Source organism: Labrus mixtus, chromosome 14, assembly GCF_963584025.1.
Source record: "Labrus mixtus chromosome 14, fLabMix1.1, whole genome shotgun sequence".
NCBI classification, from domain to species: Eukaryota; Metazoa; Chordata; class Actinopteri; order Labriformes; family Labridae; genus Labrus; species Labrus mixtus.
Genome location: NC_083625.1, coordinates 22,866,545 through 22,882,460, shown reverse-complemented (window position 1 = coordinate 22,882,460; position 15,916 = coordinate 22,866,545). Strand labels below are relative to the sequence as shown.

Here is a 15,916-nt window from a genome sequence, read left to right as displayed (position 1 = left end):
GCGACTTCAAAGCGGCGAGGCAGCATTCTCTCCGCCCGGCCTGTTTACACTGCTCAGTGGAGTCTGCATTCCTCTGTCTCATTTTTCCATGGCATTCCACGAGGAGCTCCCTGCTCCTGGCTGCGTGCCCACCACTCATCAACCCCTCCCTCCAGCCCCCTGTGCCCCCCCCCCCCTCCATACAGTACATACATACTTCCGCACAGACAAACTGTACACTTCATTTGTCCATTAAAACGAGACAGGGTCCAGCTGGGTCTGGATCGCGCAGCGCCCACCAGCAGGGCACCTCTATAGTGATAGGAGGGGTGGGGGGGGGGGAAGAGGAAGTGCCCCCTCCCCCACAGTCAGGTGGATATGGAGACGCACGAATGTCAGGCCACGTCCCAACAATGTCGTACAGAAACATCTGCGTGGGCTCGTCTCTAAAAGCTCTCAGCTTGTGTCCTCGACATAAATCGGGCCTGCTCCAACGCCCGCCTCCGAGCCCGAGTGAAATAGAGCAGCGAAAAAGAAAACAATTATGCTGCCAATTACAAGGTGTGTTGCACGCAGGCGACGGCCACATCAGAGGAATTCTGTGCTCGTGTTTTGTGACTATTTACTGGTAGTGTTGCTAAGGATGCAGCGCGTGTGTGTGTGCTCGGCAGTATGGTCACATAAACATTTGGGGAGAGTATAAATAACACGGAGGAGGCCTCTAGTTAGCTAGCTGTTGTGTTTACTCGCTCCTTTCCCTTTATGACTGCATTTCTCCGACATCGGGCCACAGGTGATTATTGGATTCTCTGCGGCACGCCGACACATCTCATGGCTCCAATTAGAGATACCCTGCACCAGGATGACAAAACACTCAAAAGCAAAAGCAAAAAGAGAACTTTAATGGAGTTTATGATATCAAGATCTGTTTTCATTTAGCTTACCTTTCTTCGAGGTTATGCTCCCAGGGGTTCTCTTTGCAGAAAATGTAAGATTGAGGCTCTAACACTCATCTACATGACTTGTAAGAAGGGTAAAGCGTTTCAAGTGTTCATCCTCAGCGTGCAGATGTTAAAGGGATCACCTGTGAGGAAGGAGGAAGCTAGCGGGACTGCCACTCATTCGGAGCAGCTGGGAGGACAGGCTGTGATTAACGGTGCGAGTTGTAACCCCGGTAATTGAGCTTTACACTTTTCTGCAGCCGTTTAAAGTGAATTCACTTTTCACTCCAGTTCAGCCGCCAACAGGTGAACCACACCTGCTGCAGAGACACGCTGGAGGACCGCTTCTATCACACAGAGCCGCATGTTGCATTTAAATGAAGTGCGTTTAAAAGGGCAGAAAAATGCTTCTGGAGAAAACTAGACGGAGGAGATCCACTACAAAATATAGTGATGAATGGAGGAAGGTCAGTTGCAAACTTTAAATTGACCTCTTTTTGTTTAGAGTCTGAAGGTTTACGAGGCTGACGGGAAGAATAGTCCGAGCTACAGGAGGAAGAGGGGAAGAAGTAGAGGAAATGGCGCCCTCTCATTTGCCTTTATACCATAATAAAGTCTGACCCATCTCCCTGGAATAGGGACGTTTTGGAGGTCGGGTTGAAGGGGTGGGGGGGGGCATGAGATTGCATTTCTAAATGAAGCTGGATGTTCCAAACACCCCCAGCAGCCGACTGTTTTTGTATTTTATGTGTGAGCGTGTAAAACAGGCACCTGTCTCTCGTTAAACAGAAACCACACTGCATCGCTCCTCGGGTGGCACCATCGTTACGCTCCGAGGGGGGGGGAGCCACTGTTTGCTGTTTATTTTTTCATGCAGCCGTTTTATTTTGAAACTCAACCCTGTCCTCTAACAGATCTGCACACAGAACTGTATCTGTACTTTAAAATACGGTATGTACACACGGTGTGTTTTAAGGAGTAATGACTCGTTGGTTTGGGGCGCACACGTGTTCCTCGCCATGCTATGGCGGTGCAGCTGTATGTTTTAGCGATGGCAGTCAGTGGGTCTACCACTTTGGTTGAGACTGAAATATCTCTGCAAGTATTCCCTAATTAGCCCACAACCCAACACAAACAAACCGCTCACAGCGCAGGACGTCGTAAAAGAAGGACGGCCGTTTGGGCTAATGCTAACTGTGCATGACCGTGTGGTTTAATGTAGCATTAGCTTACTCATACAAAGCTTTTCCTCTCATCTGGAAAATTTGAACTGAGACATAAATTCACCTAAAGAATCCAAGGCCCCAACGCCCTGGATTGCACGAATATGTTGGAAACTTTAGTTATTTGTGAAATCTAGACGATGTGAGGAAGTTTGCCTCAAAAGAAATGTACAATATTTTGGATTCCATTGCCTCTTTTTGTTGCTGCCATAGTATCTAAACGGGTATCAACGTGGTTTGATTTTTACTAGTGTCATACCTAAGTTTGAAATATTGTTGTCATGACAACCCCAGTGACGAAGATGATATGAGGAGTTGTATTAAACGTGGCTCACTCTCCTGGTTCTCTGCTTTTTTTTTGTCCTTTTCTTTGTGTCTCTTTTGTTCTCATAAATTGCGGTTCCCTTCAGTGCACACCCTTCCTAATCTCTTTCCACATAGCTGACCTTAAGTCCCGCTCCATAATTGACTGACACATTGAACACAGTTGGTTTTCTCTCCGACTGATGTTGTGGAACCTGAGAGAGTTGGAGAGTGGTCCTGCAGGCCGGGGACGGGCCGGAGGAAGCCTGGAGGACGTGTGGATGTGGCCCCCGTGTCTACAGGGAAGAAGGATCACTGCAATACTAACAAACTGCCGGGGTTACCGAGCCACTGACTTGTTATGACAGGGAAGTGCTGTGTTTATGCTTCACTCAGAGCTTTGAAATGTATAGCCCGGTGCTGGCCTCGGGCTGATGGAGTGGCCCGCGTTGTTGGTAGTGTGTATGTTTGGGGGAGTATATATGCGAGCGTGTACGTTTGTGTAAGAAACCGCAGAACCTGTGCAGGACTTGTAAAGGCCACAGGGATCCATCTTCAAGTTGTTTCCATGACGACCTCAAAGAAACACAGTTTGCCTGTGAAGTGGCTCGTCCGAGACAGACCGACAGAAAGAGAGAGAGAGAGAGAGAGAGAGAGAGAAGCATGGTCATAGTTCAGGATTTCGATGCCTTCACTCGTCTGAAGTTATATTTTATTATTTCGACCAAATATTGGTCTTTCTGTGCAGCTTCAGTTTGTCAGAGACTTGTTGAGTAAAGTTACTCCTGGCAGTGATAACGTAGGAGCATAAGTTAAGAGTTAAGTGCTTCCACAGAGAGTTTTATAACTCCCCCGCTGGGCTCTAAATCCAGTATTTTCATTGACTTTCACTTCGCCTGAGAGGAAATCTGCCGCGGTGATCAAAGCCGAATTGTGCAGCTGCTCCTATAGCTTGGCGTGTGCAAAGTTCATCCCAGTTGAACCTTGATGCTGCAGGTTATTATGAAACCCTCGTGCACTTTGAGAGGATCAGGGAATCTGCATGTGAGGAAGTCAATGACAACATGCTTTCTTTAATAATGTCGCCTCCTTTGTACCGGGGCCATGATTTCATTTTCACATTTCCCGAGGATTGGAACTTCAGTATTTGTAAGACATGATGAGGTCAGACTCCTCATCCGGATCCAGCAGACTTAAGGACTGTGGACCCATCAGCCTTTTTCTGTTGATGTGTTCTGTCACAGCAGTAATATTGACCAATGAGAGCAGAGCGCGCTCTGCACACACACAATTCTTTGTGTGGTTTGGTCTGATTGTGATTATTTCCTCTGTTACGATGGACGTTGCTGTCCGTCGCTGACTTTAGATCTCTGACCTGGCGCTTTGCATTGTGGGAAACAGTACGCGAGGGAGACTGGTCTGATGCAGGCTGTAGATTTTACCTGAATCAGTTCTACATCCTGGTATTTTAGGGACACTGCAGACCTAACCTTTGTTCACATACAGCACTTTGGACAAATCAGTATGAACTACAGGACTAGAATAGTCGTCAGTTTCAAAACAGCCGGTGTCTATATCTTCTGTGAAACACTAATGACAGTCGCAGTCATGATAGTCGAGGACTGAACGCTTGCGGCTGGGTTTTTTTCCACCTTTTTGCACCATGAGCAGCGTTTCTTTTGACCAATCATGTCTTCATTTTTCGGTGTGCATCTCCTCTGATATGTTTCCCTCCTTAGTGCTCAGAAACTTTATCAAACGTCAACTTTCAGACTCTTTCCTCACCTCCCTTTCTTTTAGACAAACTCTTCCCCTCTCTCCGGCTTCTTCCTCATCTCGTCTGGTGTCTTTTATAGAACAGAGACTGTGGGGGGGAAGTGCACCTACTTAAAGAAAGCGCCCGGGCAAATTTGGGGCTGCTGGTAATTATTTGGGCCTCATTATAGGATCACATTTCCCCGAGTCATTCTCTGCGGTAACCGTCACTGGATATGGGCTTGACACTGTCAATAAAGCGGCGGGGAAAGATGACACGCCTTTTGTTTTGACAGGACCAAAAGCAGTAATGCCTCCTGTTAGTTTGCATTTGCAAAGAGAGAGGAGATTCTTTTCCAGACCCTGCGCTGCTCTCCCCTGGCAGCGGGCAAACCGACGTCACTCTGGTATCAGCCTTTCATGTACATTAAATCTACTCAGTGCAGGGTCATGAGATCCTGTTTGATGAGGAGTGTGTATCAGTGTCATCTGTGGCAGGGAACGCTGGACCGCAGTGTGTGTGAATAAGCCAGCACTGTTTGATTTTCAGTCCAAGGACGGATATGACATTTGAGAAAAGGCTCAGAGTCTTGGCTTCTCGCGCTGTCCCTGAAGTTACCGCGGAGGTTTAGACTCTCTCTGCTGCACTCTCGTACTCTCTCGCCTGCAGAGGAGGGAAGTAGAGACGTACAGAGTTACTGTTCTTAATCCAAAGTTTCTTTATCGGGTTTTACACTGAATGTACAGTATTATAATATTCACCAATGAGCTACAAGAATATCAGCAGTCCTGTCCCCAAATCCACCCACCCCAGAGTCCCATCGATGGCGGTCTCCGTGCTGGAAATGCTGTCTCAGTCTAACTTTCAGTAATAATAATAAATTTTATTTATAAGCGCCTTTCAAGACACACAAGGACACTGTACAACAATCAACATTTTAAAAACAGCGATGGATAAAAAAAACAGCATACAATAAAGAAGTGAAATGTAGGACAGTGTAATTGCAGTTTAAAATGTCAACCTAACGACAGGATGAGAGCTGGAGCTGAGGCTGGTTTTAAACCTCCTGACAAACCGTTACACCGCGCCCGCCTGTCAATCAGGTCAGCTACACGCCTTATTGTGAATAACTCTTATCGTTCATCAAATCAAAACTGATGAGTCATCAAAACATTCACCCCCCCGTACAGTGTGTGTCGATCGAGACATGAGCTAATCAGACCTGTTTGGTTTTTTGAACCAGGCTGTAAACATGTTAATCTCTGCTGTAAAAACAGGCTTTTTAGAATGGGTGTGTATGTGACTTCCTGTGCTTCTGCAGCCAGCCTCTAGTGGACACTCGAGGAACTGCAGGATGCTACACTTCAGCATCGGTTTCATTTTTCAACACTAGAGGTGTAGATGAGCATTGTTACATATTGTACCCGACCTAAAAAGCCTCTGCATGTTTCTAATAAGCTCCACGAGCAGAAACGTGCTCAAACTAGGATCAATATTGGAGATGCTTTTGAAAAATGGAGAGAGGTTAGAACACAGAAAGGTTTACAGACCGATGCAGAGCTGGATAAACACTGTTTCTCTACAATGTTTTGAGTTTGGACTGCAGTACCCATTTTAAACACCAGGTGTCAGAGTTACATATTGCATATTACTATAAGTCACCATCTCTTCATGAGCTCAGCCCTCATGAAGCTCTGAACCTAAACTCGCCCCTGACTTCAGTGAAGGCGTTCTATCGTATCTGTGCTTCTACTTGAGATTGTGTGTTCTCAGATGCAACAGTCACCTCGTGCACACATATGTTCACATGCTGAGGTGCCTCCAGCTACTATACGTAGCAGCTCTTTCATTCATTAACCAACGCTCACACAAACACTCACACTGTGGTTTGATGTGATTCCACTGGGTCAGTGTGTCATCCTGACCTCTGACCTCAGACTCAGTCCACCCCTTAATGAATATATTCCCCTTTCTCTCGAGTCTGTGCAGAGATGCACTCGTCAGTTAGTGTTGCTCAGTAACCCAGGCAAACACATTCAAATATCTTTGGGCTTCAACATGCGGTCTTGGTTTCTCGTCTTGGCAGCTGCTTTTCCTGCGGTTTAAACAAACATTTGGTCTCATTAAAGCATCTTCTGCCAAGACAATCACCAAACTGCTTTGATTTACACCTTCAGAGACAGATATAGATCCTGTGAAGAAAAATATCTCTGGCTCGTTGATTTATGCCGAGTCGCTCTTTGAACCTCTGTGTGCCAGTGTGACCGATTCAAGAGCATCAGAAGCTGAGCGTCGCTGCATCAGTTCGTTTAAAATCACTGAATAAAGATGTCAAATACCACACGGCAGTTATGATACAATCAATCTTTAAACGCCTCTTTGAAAAATGAGACAAAGTATGTCAGCAGGACTGTTAACGCTGACATCTTTATCTTCTCCAGTGTCGACCAAAAGTCCTGTAGCAGCACATCACGCTGACTTCTTCTCTCTGGAGGGAAGCCCTAACCACTTCCTGTTTCTGTGCTTAACTTCACGTCCTAACCTTCACTCTACCAGAGGGGCCTTACTTTTCAAGATTTATTTTTGGGGCTTTATCAGAGAGACAGGACGGTGGATAGAGTTGGACATCAGAAAGAGAGAGAGAGGAAAAAAAGAGCCACAGGTCGGATTTGAACCTGGGCTGCCCCCTTGAGGATTGCACATTCACCACTATGCCATCGGTGCACCTCTGAATTTTCATGAACCTTTATTTTTACCAGGAAAATATTCTCGTAGAGATATACAGGATCTCTCCTTTAAGAGAGTCTTGGTCAAAAATAAAAGCAGGTTTGTATCCAAACAGGAAGTAGAGTACCCTTAGTTTAAGACGATACGACATTTCAAAATAAAAGCATGACAAAAAACTGTTCTGAATGGCAAAACAATGGAATTTCAAACAGTATTATGTGAACAAATGTGAGATCCCCAGTATGACAAAAATACCTGGAGGTCGTTCTGATTCAGGGAAAATCTCCAGTCTGCATCAGACCAGTCTCCCTCGCACACTGTTTCCCACAATGCAAAGCACCAGGGCAAAGATCTAAATGAAGGATACATGACATGCATCCAACGCAGCATCCGGAGCCCTGTGCACACGTCCCGCTCATTCACACCATTCGGCCAATCAGAGGAAGAACCAGCTAGCCGTTAGCACCCGTCCAATAGATTAACGTCAATGTGTTTGCATCTGTGAGGTCAGAACTCGACGACTGTTTAAGAGCGAGGAAGAGTCACATCGTGGTCTCTGTGTTAAACCGTGTTATCGCTGTAGACTGCAGATCTCCCTCCGAGCTCGCCGTCTCGCCCCTCATGTGAGTGTGTGTTTGCGCAGAGCAGGTGTGTGTGCTTAGTGGTGGAGTGTGAAGACAATGAGAGACACAAAGAGACTTCATGGGACGTGGGAGGATGAGTCATTCGGTGCAGAAGTGGGTCAGTCCCAGCTCAGGTAGCTTGTCGTTTTAGGTGTGTATGTTTGTATGTTTGATTGAACTCTCCATTGATATGAACAAACCTGGCAGGCCTTCCAGGGGCAGAGCCGCCTCGCTCTTTATTCCTCCTGAATAATGGAATCAACGCGTACTGATCTGCGTCTGTCCACTCTTGCGCAAACCTAATCTGCTTCATTTAGATGACTTTGTAAACATCGTTTTGCCCAGACGGCGTACGACCTTCGCTGAACTTAACGGTGCGGTGGCTCTTGATGAGAGGTGCACGCTCTTTTTGCTTCCCCTCTCTTAACGCGCACTGACATAACTGCCTGGGCCTGGTTCTGTCTTGGCAGCAGATGAACTAAAAAGCTCTCTTGCTGATTATTGGCTCATGAAAAAAGAAGATCTGCAGGGCTAACCGAGGGAGAGAAAAAAGTATTATTGACTTCTCACCGCAGCTACTATTTATCCCTCCCTTTTTCTCTGACATGTATTTGTTTTTGAGGCTGTTAGATTCTTGCCTCTGAGTATTTTTGGGGTAGTCTTTGATTGTAGCTGGAGAGGAATGCCTTTAATCGTGGCTACAAAGGAACCGAGGGACATGTCCCCGTTAGTTTTTTGCAACAGATCTAGACAGATGAGGAGGAGGAGGAGGAGGCAGAACGGAGGAGTGAGCATTGTTAACAGTCTGTGGGGAGCTGTTTGCGTGCCCTGTGGTTTCTGGTCTCTGTGAAATGGAGACTCAGTGATTTGGTTTCCCAGGCCCCCTTTTTCTCAGGGCCGCACACAAACCGAATGAAGACGTTTCAGTCTGTCCTGGCTGCTGTTTATAGTCCAGCTGCTGCATGTTTCTAAGTGGCACCAATGGTGGCACATGGGGAGCGTTTACAGCCATATGATTGGAAGTGGTGTGGGTGTATTCAAAATAGAAGATAATGCTTAGTCTTGTCGACGATGCAAAACATAGACACTGTGACCGTGGAGGTGGTTCACCTCAGCGCCTCATCGAGCTTTCAGAAACTCAAAGCAGCCGCTCAGCTGTGGGTTTATTATCTGCTTTATGAAATATGAATGCACAGCTCCATTCATGTCGAAAACTGCCGCAAACTCTCGACGTCAGAATCCTCTTCCTGGACGTGGCTCTATTTCAACCTTTCCCACAAACCGATAGCAAAAACGAGCGGAGGTCATGGCATCATTGAAGTAATGTCATTAAAGGATTTCATTTTATTTCCCATTTTTTTCTCTTTGTTCAGGGCCAAGTTCAACGTCAGGCCTTTAATTTGGGCCTTGTAAATGTGGACTGGTAGAGGCTGCTGGCAGTGCAGCGTGCGGCGGCCACTCAAGCTCCATGCGTGGGTCTGCAAACACTACACAAAGGAGGATTCTTCAATGGAGATGGTTAACTTTGTTATTTAAGATTTAAAGCCACAGTATGTAACTTTCCCACCTTTAAATAATCGTTTCAGAGTTGGATTTAAAAGCACAATAACTTTCAGCAGGAGGAATGTATTCTCTCTCATGGCGCCCCGGTCGCCTGTTTACTGCACTATGTCACAGCGGGCTGAGGCCATCCTGTGATTGGTGCGTTCAGCTTTACAGCGCTAGTTCAATTTGAGACCATAGGACATTCTGTAGTAACAGGTCAGTGACGGTGGCAGCCATCTTGGTTGCTGTTCTGTTTTGTCTGGCCGATGGTTAACCTGGCAAAAAAAGTCGATAATCACAGCACAGTTTGTAATTTGTCATTTCTTCTTTTTTTTTCAAAGCGATCAATAGTCATCTCCCCCTGTCTTTAAATCATCATATTAATAATAAAGGAATATGATCTTAACTGAATACAGAAGGGATCTCCCTCCTTACTACCCCCCCTCATCCTGTTTTCTTTTATCTGCCTGTCCCTCTCGTCTCGCCCCGTCTGCTCTCCTCCCTCTCTCCCTCTGACAGACACACACCAGCCCCATTACGTCATTCCCTCTGGACCGGGATGCCAGCTGTTGATGTCACCCTTGGGTCTTTTTAATTTAGGGATTTCCGCTGGGTGAGATGAGGGGGAGCCCCATGACCTCAGCCCACAGCCCACATGAAGACACATGAAGACGCCGTGGCAGGATGGGCCTGTACGAGGCCGGGCCTGGCCGGGGCGGGGTTAGGCCGCTCTGCAGGGGTGTGGGTGCGGCAGGGGGATCTTTGACCTGATCAAGGAGCACTTTATCCGTGCCCTCAGTGATGTCATCTGAGCAAACTAGTGATAACACGGGTGTTTTTCAGGACCCGTTTTCCCCGTCCTGCGTGACAGCGCGTCTGCAACTTGCAAACACCGCCGCGATCCCTTGAGCTCTTAAATGCAGCCTTTCAGCAGCTCCGAATTTCCTCCCTTTCAGAGGGGATCAAATGTTCCAACCGAAGAATATCTCCCGTTCTTTCAGTCCTCCAGGCTTTGAGTGGGAGTGAAAATGGCCGTCCGTGTAATTGATTTTGTAAGGTGCCAGCGTTCTCTTCCCCTTGATATCAACAGGGTACAGTGTGGAGAGGAAACGCCTCAATTTAACTCATAAAGGATTCTATAGGAACGTTTTCTCTAGAGGTGTGAAATCAGACATCACCTCGACAACACCGTACATTTGCTTTTCATCGTGTTTCTTGTGACTGTTGTTGTCTTTGTGAAAAACCCTGATATACCATATACAACAGGGCGTGACTTACTGAGACAAATCTACATTTCCTTTGTATAGAACAATATACATCTGGAGGACTAGGTGGTTTGTAGATCAACGGTTTGAAGACAAAGGATTTTTTGATGCAGATTTCCTAACATGAGTGACGTGAAAACATCTGTCTCTCTGGGTAAACTACAGTGTGTGGATCATGACAATGTAATAATCTCCTTTTGTTTTACCACAGTAAAAGCCTCTCTGGTATGTTCTAAGAGTTTTGATGATCGTCAGGATAAAACGTTGATGTGCACATGTTCCTTGTCTACCTTTGAATTCATGCCGTCGCTCCCCCGTGAGGGCTGCAGACGAAGAACTTTGTGCAAAAGTGATCAAGCGATCATGTTTCCTTCTTCATACGAGTTGTTTACCTGTTTCTCTCTTTCCATCCGCAGTATCACCCTCTGTCGCTGTGCAACACGAGCGAGGATGAACGACAAGAGAGTGACTTCATCACCATTGTCAAACTGGAGCACAGGGTACCCCGCTGTCTGCCGCTGCTCGATAAGGTACACACACACACACACACACACACACACACACATGCCCTTCAAAATGCTTCATGCATTTTTTCTGATTCAAAGCCTCTGAGAAACTCCCCTCTCTGTGACCCCGTCCCCTCTCAGACACGGCAGCAGACAGATAAAGCCGGCTGCCATCTTGTCTTCTCTCCAGCACCTCTTCCGCTCTTGGACTCAGACTTTAAAGACGAGACGGTTTGAGGGGGAATTGTTTGGCAGGGGCTTGAAGTTTTGTTCAGGACGATGATCTTTCAGAGGAGGGCTTGGACAGGAGAAGGGGGAGGAGGAGGAGGAGGAGGAGGGGGGGGGGGGGGGGGGCTTAGCTCAGCACTGCAATGTCGCAAGTGGCAGTGAGCCCTGGCTTTGGATGTGAGGCTTTCAAGCCCCAGCTGTCACTGGTCCGATCCCAGCCAGCCAGAACCAGACACTCGCTGCTCTCCATTTCTTCTTCCCTCTAATATGAACGCAGCTCCATAGATTCCTCTAACTCTGATGTATGTGCAATGGTTGACCTAAATCCCCCGTGTGTTTAAGTAGTCTACCATGCACATACAGGCTGGCATATTCAAACATTTAAAGCAGCGCGATTTCAAACTGATGCTATTTTTTTCCTGTTTTTTAAGTGGTGACAAATTAGCACGTAGGAGCAGAGTCAGGCTGCTTCCTTTTTTTAGCCTGTGTTTTCTTTTCCCCCTAATTTAAAGCCATGTTTAGGAGCTGCCCGCCGTGGCGACGATGTAGAGACATTCCCACACACTTCCCCGCTCCTTTTTCTTCCTCCTCCTGTTGCTCCTCCAGCGGGTGAGCAAACCGAGGAAGGCCAAAGGGGGGAGGCTGTCACTCAAGGCTGACTCCCCGAAAACTGTTTTGATTAAAAGCCTTAATGGCAACACTTTGTTGTCCCGCACACAAAACACAGTCTCTCCCCCCCCCCCCTCCCCTCCTCCCCCCCATGCAAAATCAGCCTGGAACAAAAGGCTTCCGAGTGTTTTCTCCCTCCCTGCAGATCGTCTTTGAAATCAGGCGAAGTAAAGGAGGGAGGAGAGGGGAGGAGAGGGGGAGTCTTTCTTGTTGTTTTGGTCGTCTGGAAAGTATGTGTTGCAATAAACTCCTCTCCAGCCACCTGCATCCTCGCTTCCTCTGCGAGATTCAAAGCGTTTTGGTCTTGGTGGATTTATTGGGGATTCATCATGCAGCTGCTGAGCCGTTCGCTCTCCTCTCGGCCTTTTGAAGACGATGAGTCAGACGGTTTGGGGATGTGCACCATTGGGTCAGCCCTGGTCTCTGGATGGGACTTGTTTACAGTTTTTGTCTGACTGCAACCCGCCCCACTGATCTATAGATACTCCAACGGCCACAGAGGGTTCGTGTTGCACCGCACACACTCAGAATAGACTGTAAAGCAAACAAAGTGAAGCTCCAAACCTTGGGAGGATAACGTTTCATTGTTGCCCTCTGTTTTTATTTTGGTATTCCGATGGTCTTATCCTCTGCGACATCATGAGCAAGCAGGGAGATTCCTCTGCCGATGTGCAGCCGTCTCTCTAATCCTCTTTTGTCTTACTGAATTCAACCTCACAGTATCTCCGATCAGCTTGGAGAGTTCAAGTTTATCTCCAAAGATGTGTGTGCCACGGTGCTGCCTGGAGGCATCAGTGTAAACTTTACTCTGAATAAATCTGTAACCTAGGCCTTCTTCCTCTCAGACTGCAGCTCCGTCGAACAGCGTCAATGAGAATCCATGGTGGTGATGAAATCCGTTTTCACAGGGATGGAGTCTCTGGCCTGTGCCTGAACTTGTTGACTCTGTTAGAAAGCCTCATTATTGATTCTGCTGCTCTCAGATGAAAAGGGTTTGGGCCGGATTTTGCTTTAATCCTGTGTGCGTGTGTGTGTGTGTGTGTGTGTGCGTGTGCGTGCGTGTGTGTGTGTGTGTGTGTGTGTGTGTGTGAAATAGGATCAAATTACTTCAAGTGTGACTCCCTAAATTTGCTCAATCTTGCTAAAGTTTGAAGTCATTGTAATAAATGTGATTGTAGCATCTTTTAGGCACTTAAGGTTTTGTTTTTCCAAAAACAACGGCTTTGTAGGAATTTGGTTTGGTACACTTTGGCGTCCTCCAAAGGTCTTTAATTGCAACTGCACCATCGTGAGGTACACACACAGCGATGTTATTCCTCCCCCTCTCAGACAACGTGCATTTGTTGACAAGCAGAGGGTTGGTGTTGTGGGAAGCCGAAGAACTATGTTGATTGAAAAACAACTCAATCCAGTGACAGGAAGTGCTAGAAATCAAGTGGATGTAGTGACAGGAAGTGCTAGAAAACAAGGGAAGCCGTTGAGAGAATAAATCATGGCCGTCATGAGGATGTTTTTGTCCCGTGTTGTCTGATTGTCAGTTGGCGGTGACGCTGACCTCAGGTTTTCCTCCCTGATGTTATTTAAGCGGAGACAGGGGGCTGGAAATGTGATGGCAGCTGCTTTTGGCTTCTTGTCCTCTGGTAGCCGAGTCCAACGTCACCAGTTCATCAGAGACGAGTGGAGGAGCAGGAGGTGGAGGAGGAGGAGGAGGAGGAACACGGAGAACATCTGGAAAAAAAGAGGGAACATTTGAGCTTCTCAGCGTAGATGTAAAAAGCAGCAGGTACACAATGGACGTCCTAGCCGGGATGAAATGCTTCAGTGTTCAGGGGCTTTTGCTTTTTGTCTCTCCCAAGAAAGTTCATTATTTGCCAGACTCATGCGCCGTTTCTTTTCAAAGAGATCAACTATGACTTTCTGTAACTTTCATCTGTTATTCAGAGCTGGACTGACTTTTTCAAGGAGCGTATACCTCTGAAACCCAGATGATTCCTTCTTTGAAGCACAGGAATGATTTGAGCATTTGTGTTATTCCAAGCACGAGATCAAACTGAAAACTACTCGAAATCTCTTTTTCACCCTGAGCAACAAAGTACGAGCGCTTTCTTCCCCGTGTCATATTCCTTCTGATCTTTGTGGAATCACTGCTGTGATCCTTTAATCTTTAACACAGCGGCTTCAAAAGTGATCCAACAGTAGCTTTGGGCTTATCTTTCATAATGGGCTGCCTCATTATTGCTGCACCCATTAAAGATCCATCTTACTTAACCGTCTCTGTTTTGCAGATAAGTCCTCCCCGTGGCACTCTGCATACCATTCCTCTACTCTCGAGAAAAAAAAAACAAGACGAAGTAACTTTGCAGTTCGTGCCTGTTTGACCCTGACGACAGCGTCTTCCCTCCCATTTCCTCTGCAGCTAAAGTTAGTCTCTGTCATACGTACTCACCCTATCACTGTGAAGATAACTCAGTAGGAAGTGCCCAGCTTCGAGTCCGGCAGCCTAATGACGGCCCTCTCTTCAGTCAGTGCTCTCGTTATGGCTCTCACAGTCCTCATGAGGTCATTTGTGGTCTGATCAGCCCGTCTCCGAGGGTTTATTTCTGCTTTGATTTGGATGATGTTGTGACTGCGGAGGTATTTTCCTGAGTCAGTGTCCTCTTTTTTGTTTTTCCCCCTCTCATGACGAAGCAGGTATTAAAATAGACGTTACACTCGCAGGAAGGACTACAGCAACCGTATATGGTGTGTGACCAAACCGCTAGGCCATCTACGCCCCCAGCATACAGTGTTAACATCAGCTGCTCTCTGCGTTCCTCATGTGTCACAGTTGTTGTTATGGGTTAGTTTGTACAAATGTCAATGTGTACCAGGGGGCAGTCAGTTGAATCTGCACACTGGGCGGTCGGGGGTTCGATCCCCAGCTCCTGCAGCCTCATGTCCTCGGGCGAGACACTTAACCCCAAGTTGCTCCTACCCCAAGGCGGCCGCTACTTTCCGAAATAACTTTCGTCGGCCACATGTTTGAAAGCGAGGCACAGGATCTTCAGAGTAGCCCCTTGGGGTGGCCAATCAGACTTCAAGGATAGTCGTGGTCACTCTCTACATCCACCTCCTTACATTTTTTAATACAGCGTGTTGATATTAGCACGGCTGTCCTGGAGTAGAGCTGAGCTCGCATGGCTGTAGCCTTTCATTTGAGTCGCCTTTTTTTTTTCTTTGTAGTAAAAATAAAGATGTGTTACAGGGGGATGAGGAAGCCTTTAGATCACATGTGAGAAGCAATGACACCATGCTGATACTGCGGATGGAAAGAGAGAAACAGGTAAACAACTCGTATGAAGAAGGAAACATGATCGCTTGATCACTTTTGCACAAAGTTCTTCGTCTGCAGCCCTCACGGGGGAGCGACGGCATGAATTCAAAGGTAGACAAGGAACATGTGCACATCAACGTTTTATCCTGACGATCATCAAAACTCTTACCAGAACATACCAGAGAGGCTTTTACTGTGGTAAAACAAAATGAGATTATTACATTGTCATGATCCACACACTGTAGTTTACCCAGAGAGACAGACACCATGCCCTCACTATCACGCTCCTCACCTCCAACCCGCCACCTTGGTCTGTGCCTGTTGAACTCACCAGGAATTCCTCGACTGAAGTGCAGGGATGTTACTCCTGCAAAGCAAAAGTACTGTCAGTCAGTGTTTTCCACGGTCAGCTCAACCTGGAACAAAGTTTTAACAGGGAAAACAAACCGTCAGGCGTTCCTGGTCGTGCGTTGAAATATCTGCTGTGTTGCACGTCCGAGGACAGAAAACCCGGCGATGTGTCGTCTGTGTCTGTCGAGCGCACACAGGAGAGCACATTCCCGTGGGACTCAGCCAAGGGAAACTTTGGACAAGGCAGAGCCGTGAGCAACAGGAATGTCATTCAATCTCCGTCCACTGACATGAATGTTTGCTCCCTGCGTGTTAGGTTCAGATAGTTACTGTATTCACACGGTTCTGTGTCCGTGCTCGAGTCCTCCCTCCACCACCTGAGTGTCTGTAATCTGAGGGGGAAACATGGCTCCCTCTGAGCTCATCAGCTGGTTGTTGCTGTGAGTTCACAGACATGGTGGGATCTGTGGATCGCCTGCAGAGTAGT

The 15,916-nt window shown here is 47.1% G+C and overlaps 1 protein-coding gene across 3 annotated transcripts in view; it reads left to right on the top strand.

Annotated features, from left to right (window-relative positions):
• The window catches only part of LOC132988657 (E3 ubiquitin-protein ligase RNF43), an 83,587-nt gene that overhangs the window by 41,572 nt on the left and 26,099 nt on the right, over nucleotides 1–15,916 (top strand). For all 3 annotated transcript variants that reach the window (XM_061056215.1, XM_061056214.1, XM_061056216.1), the window contains one exon: nucleotides 10,779–10,892. In XM_061056215.1, coding sequence (XP_060912198.1) covers nucleotides 10,779–10,892 — 114 coding nt within the window. The remainder of the gene's footprint in view (nucleotides 1–10,778; nucleotides 10,893–15,916) is intronic.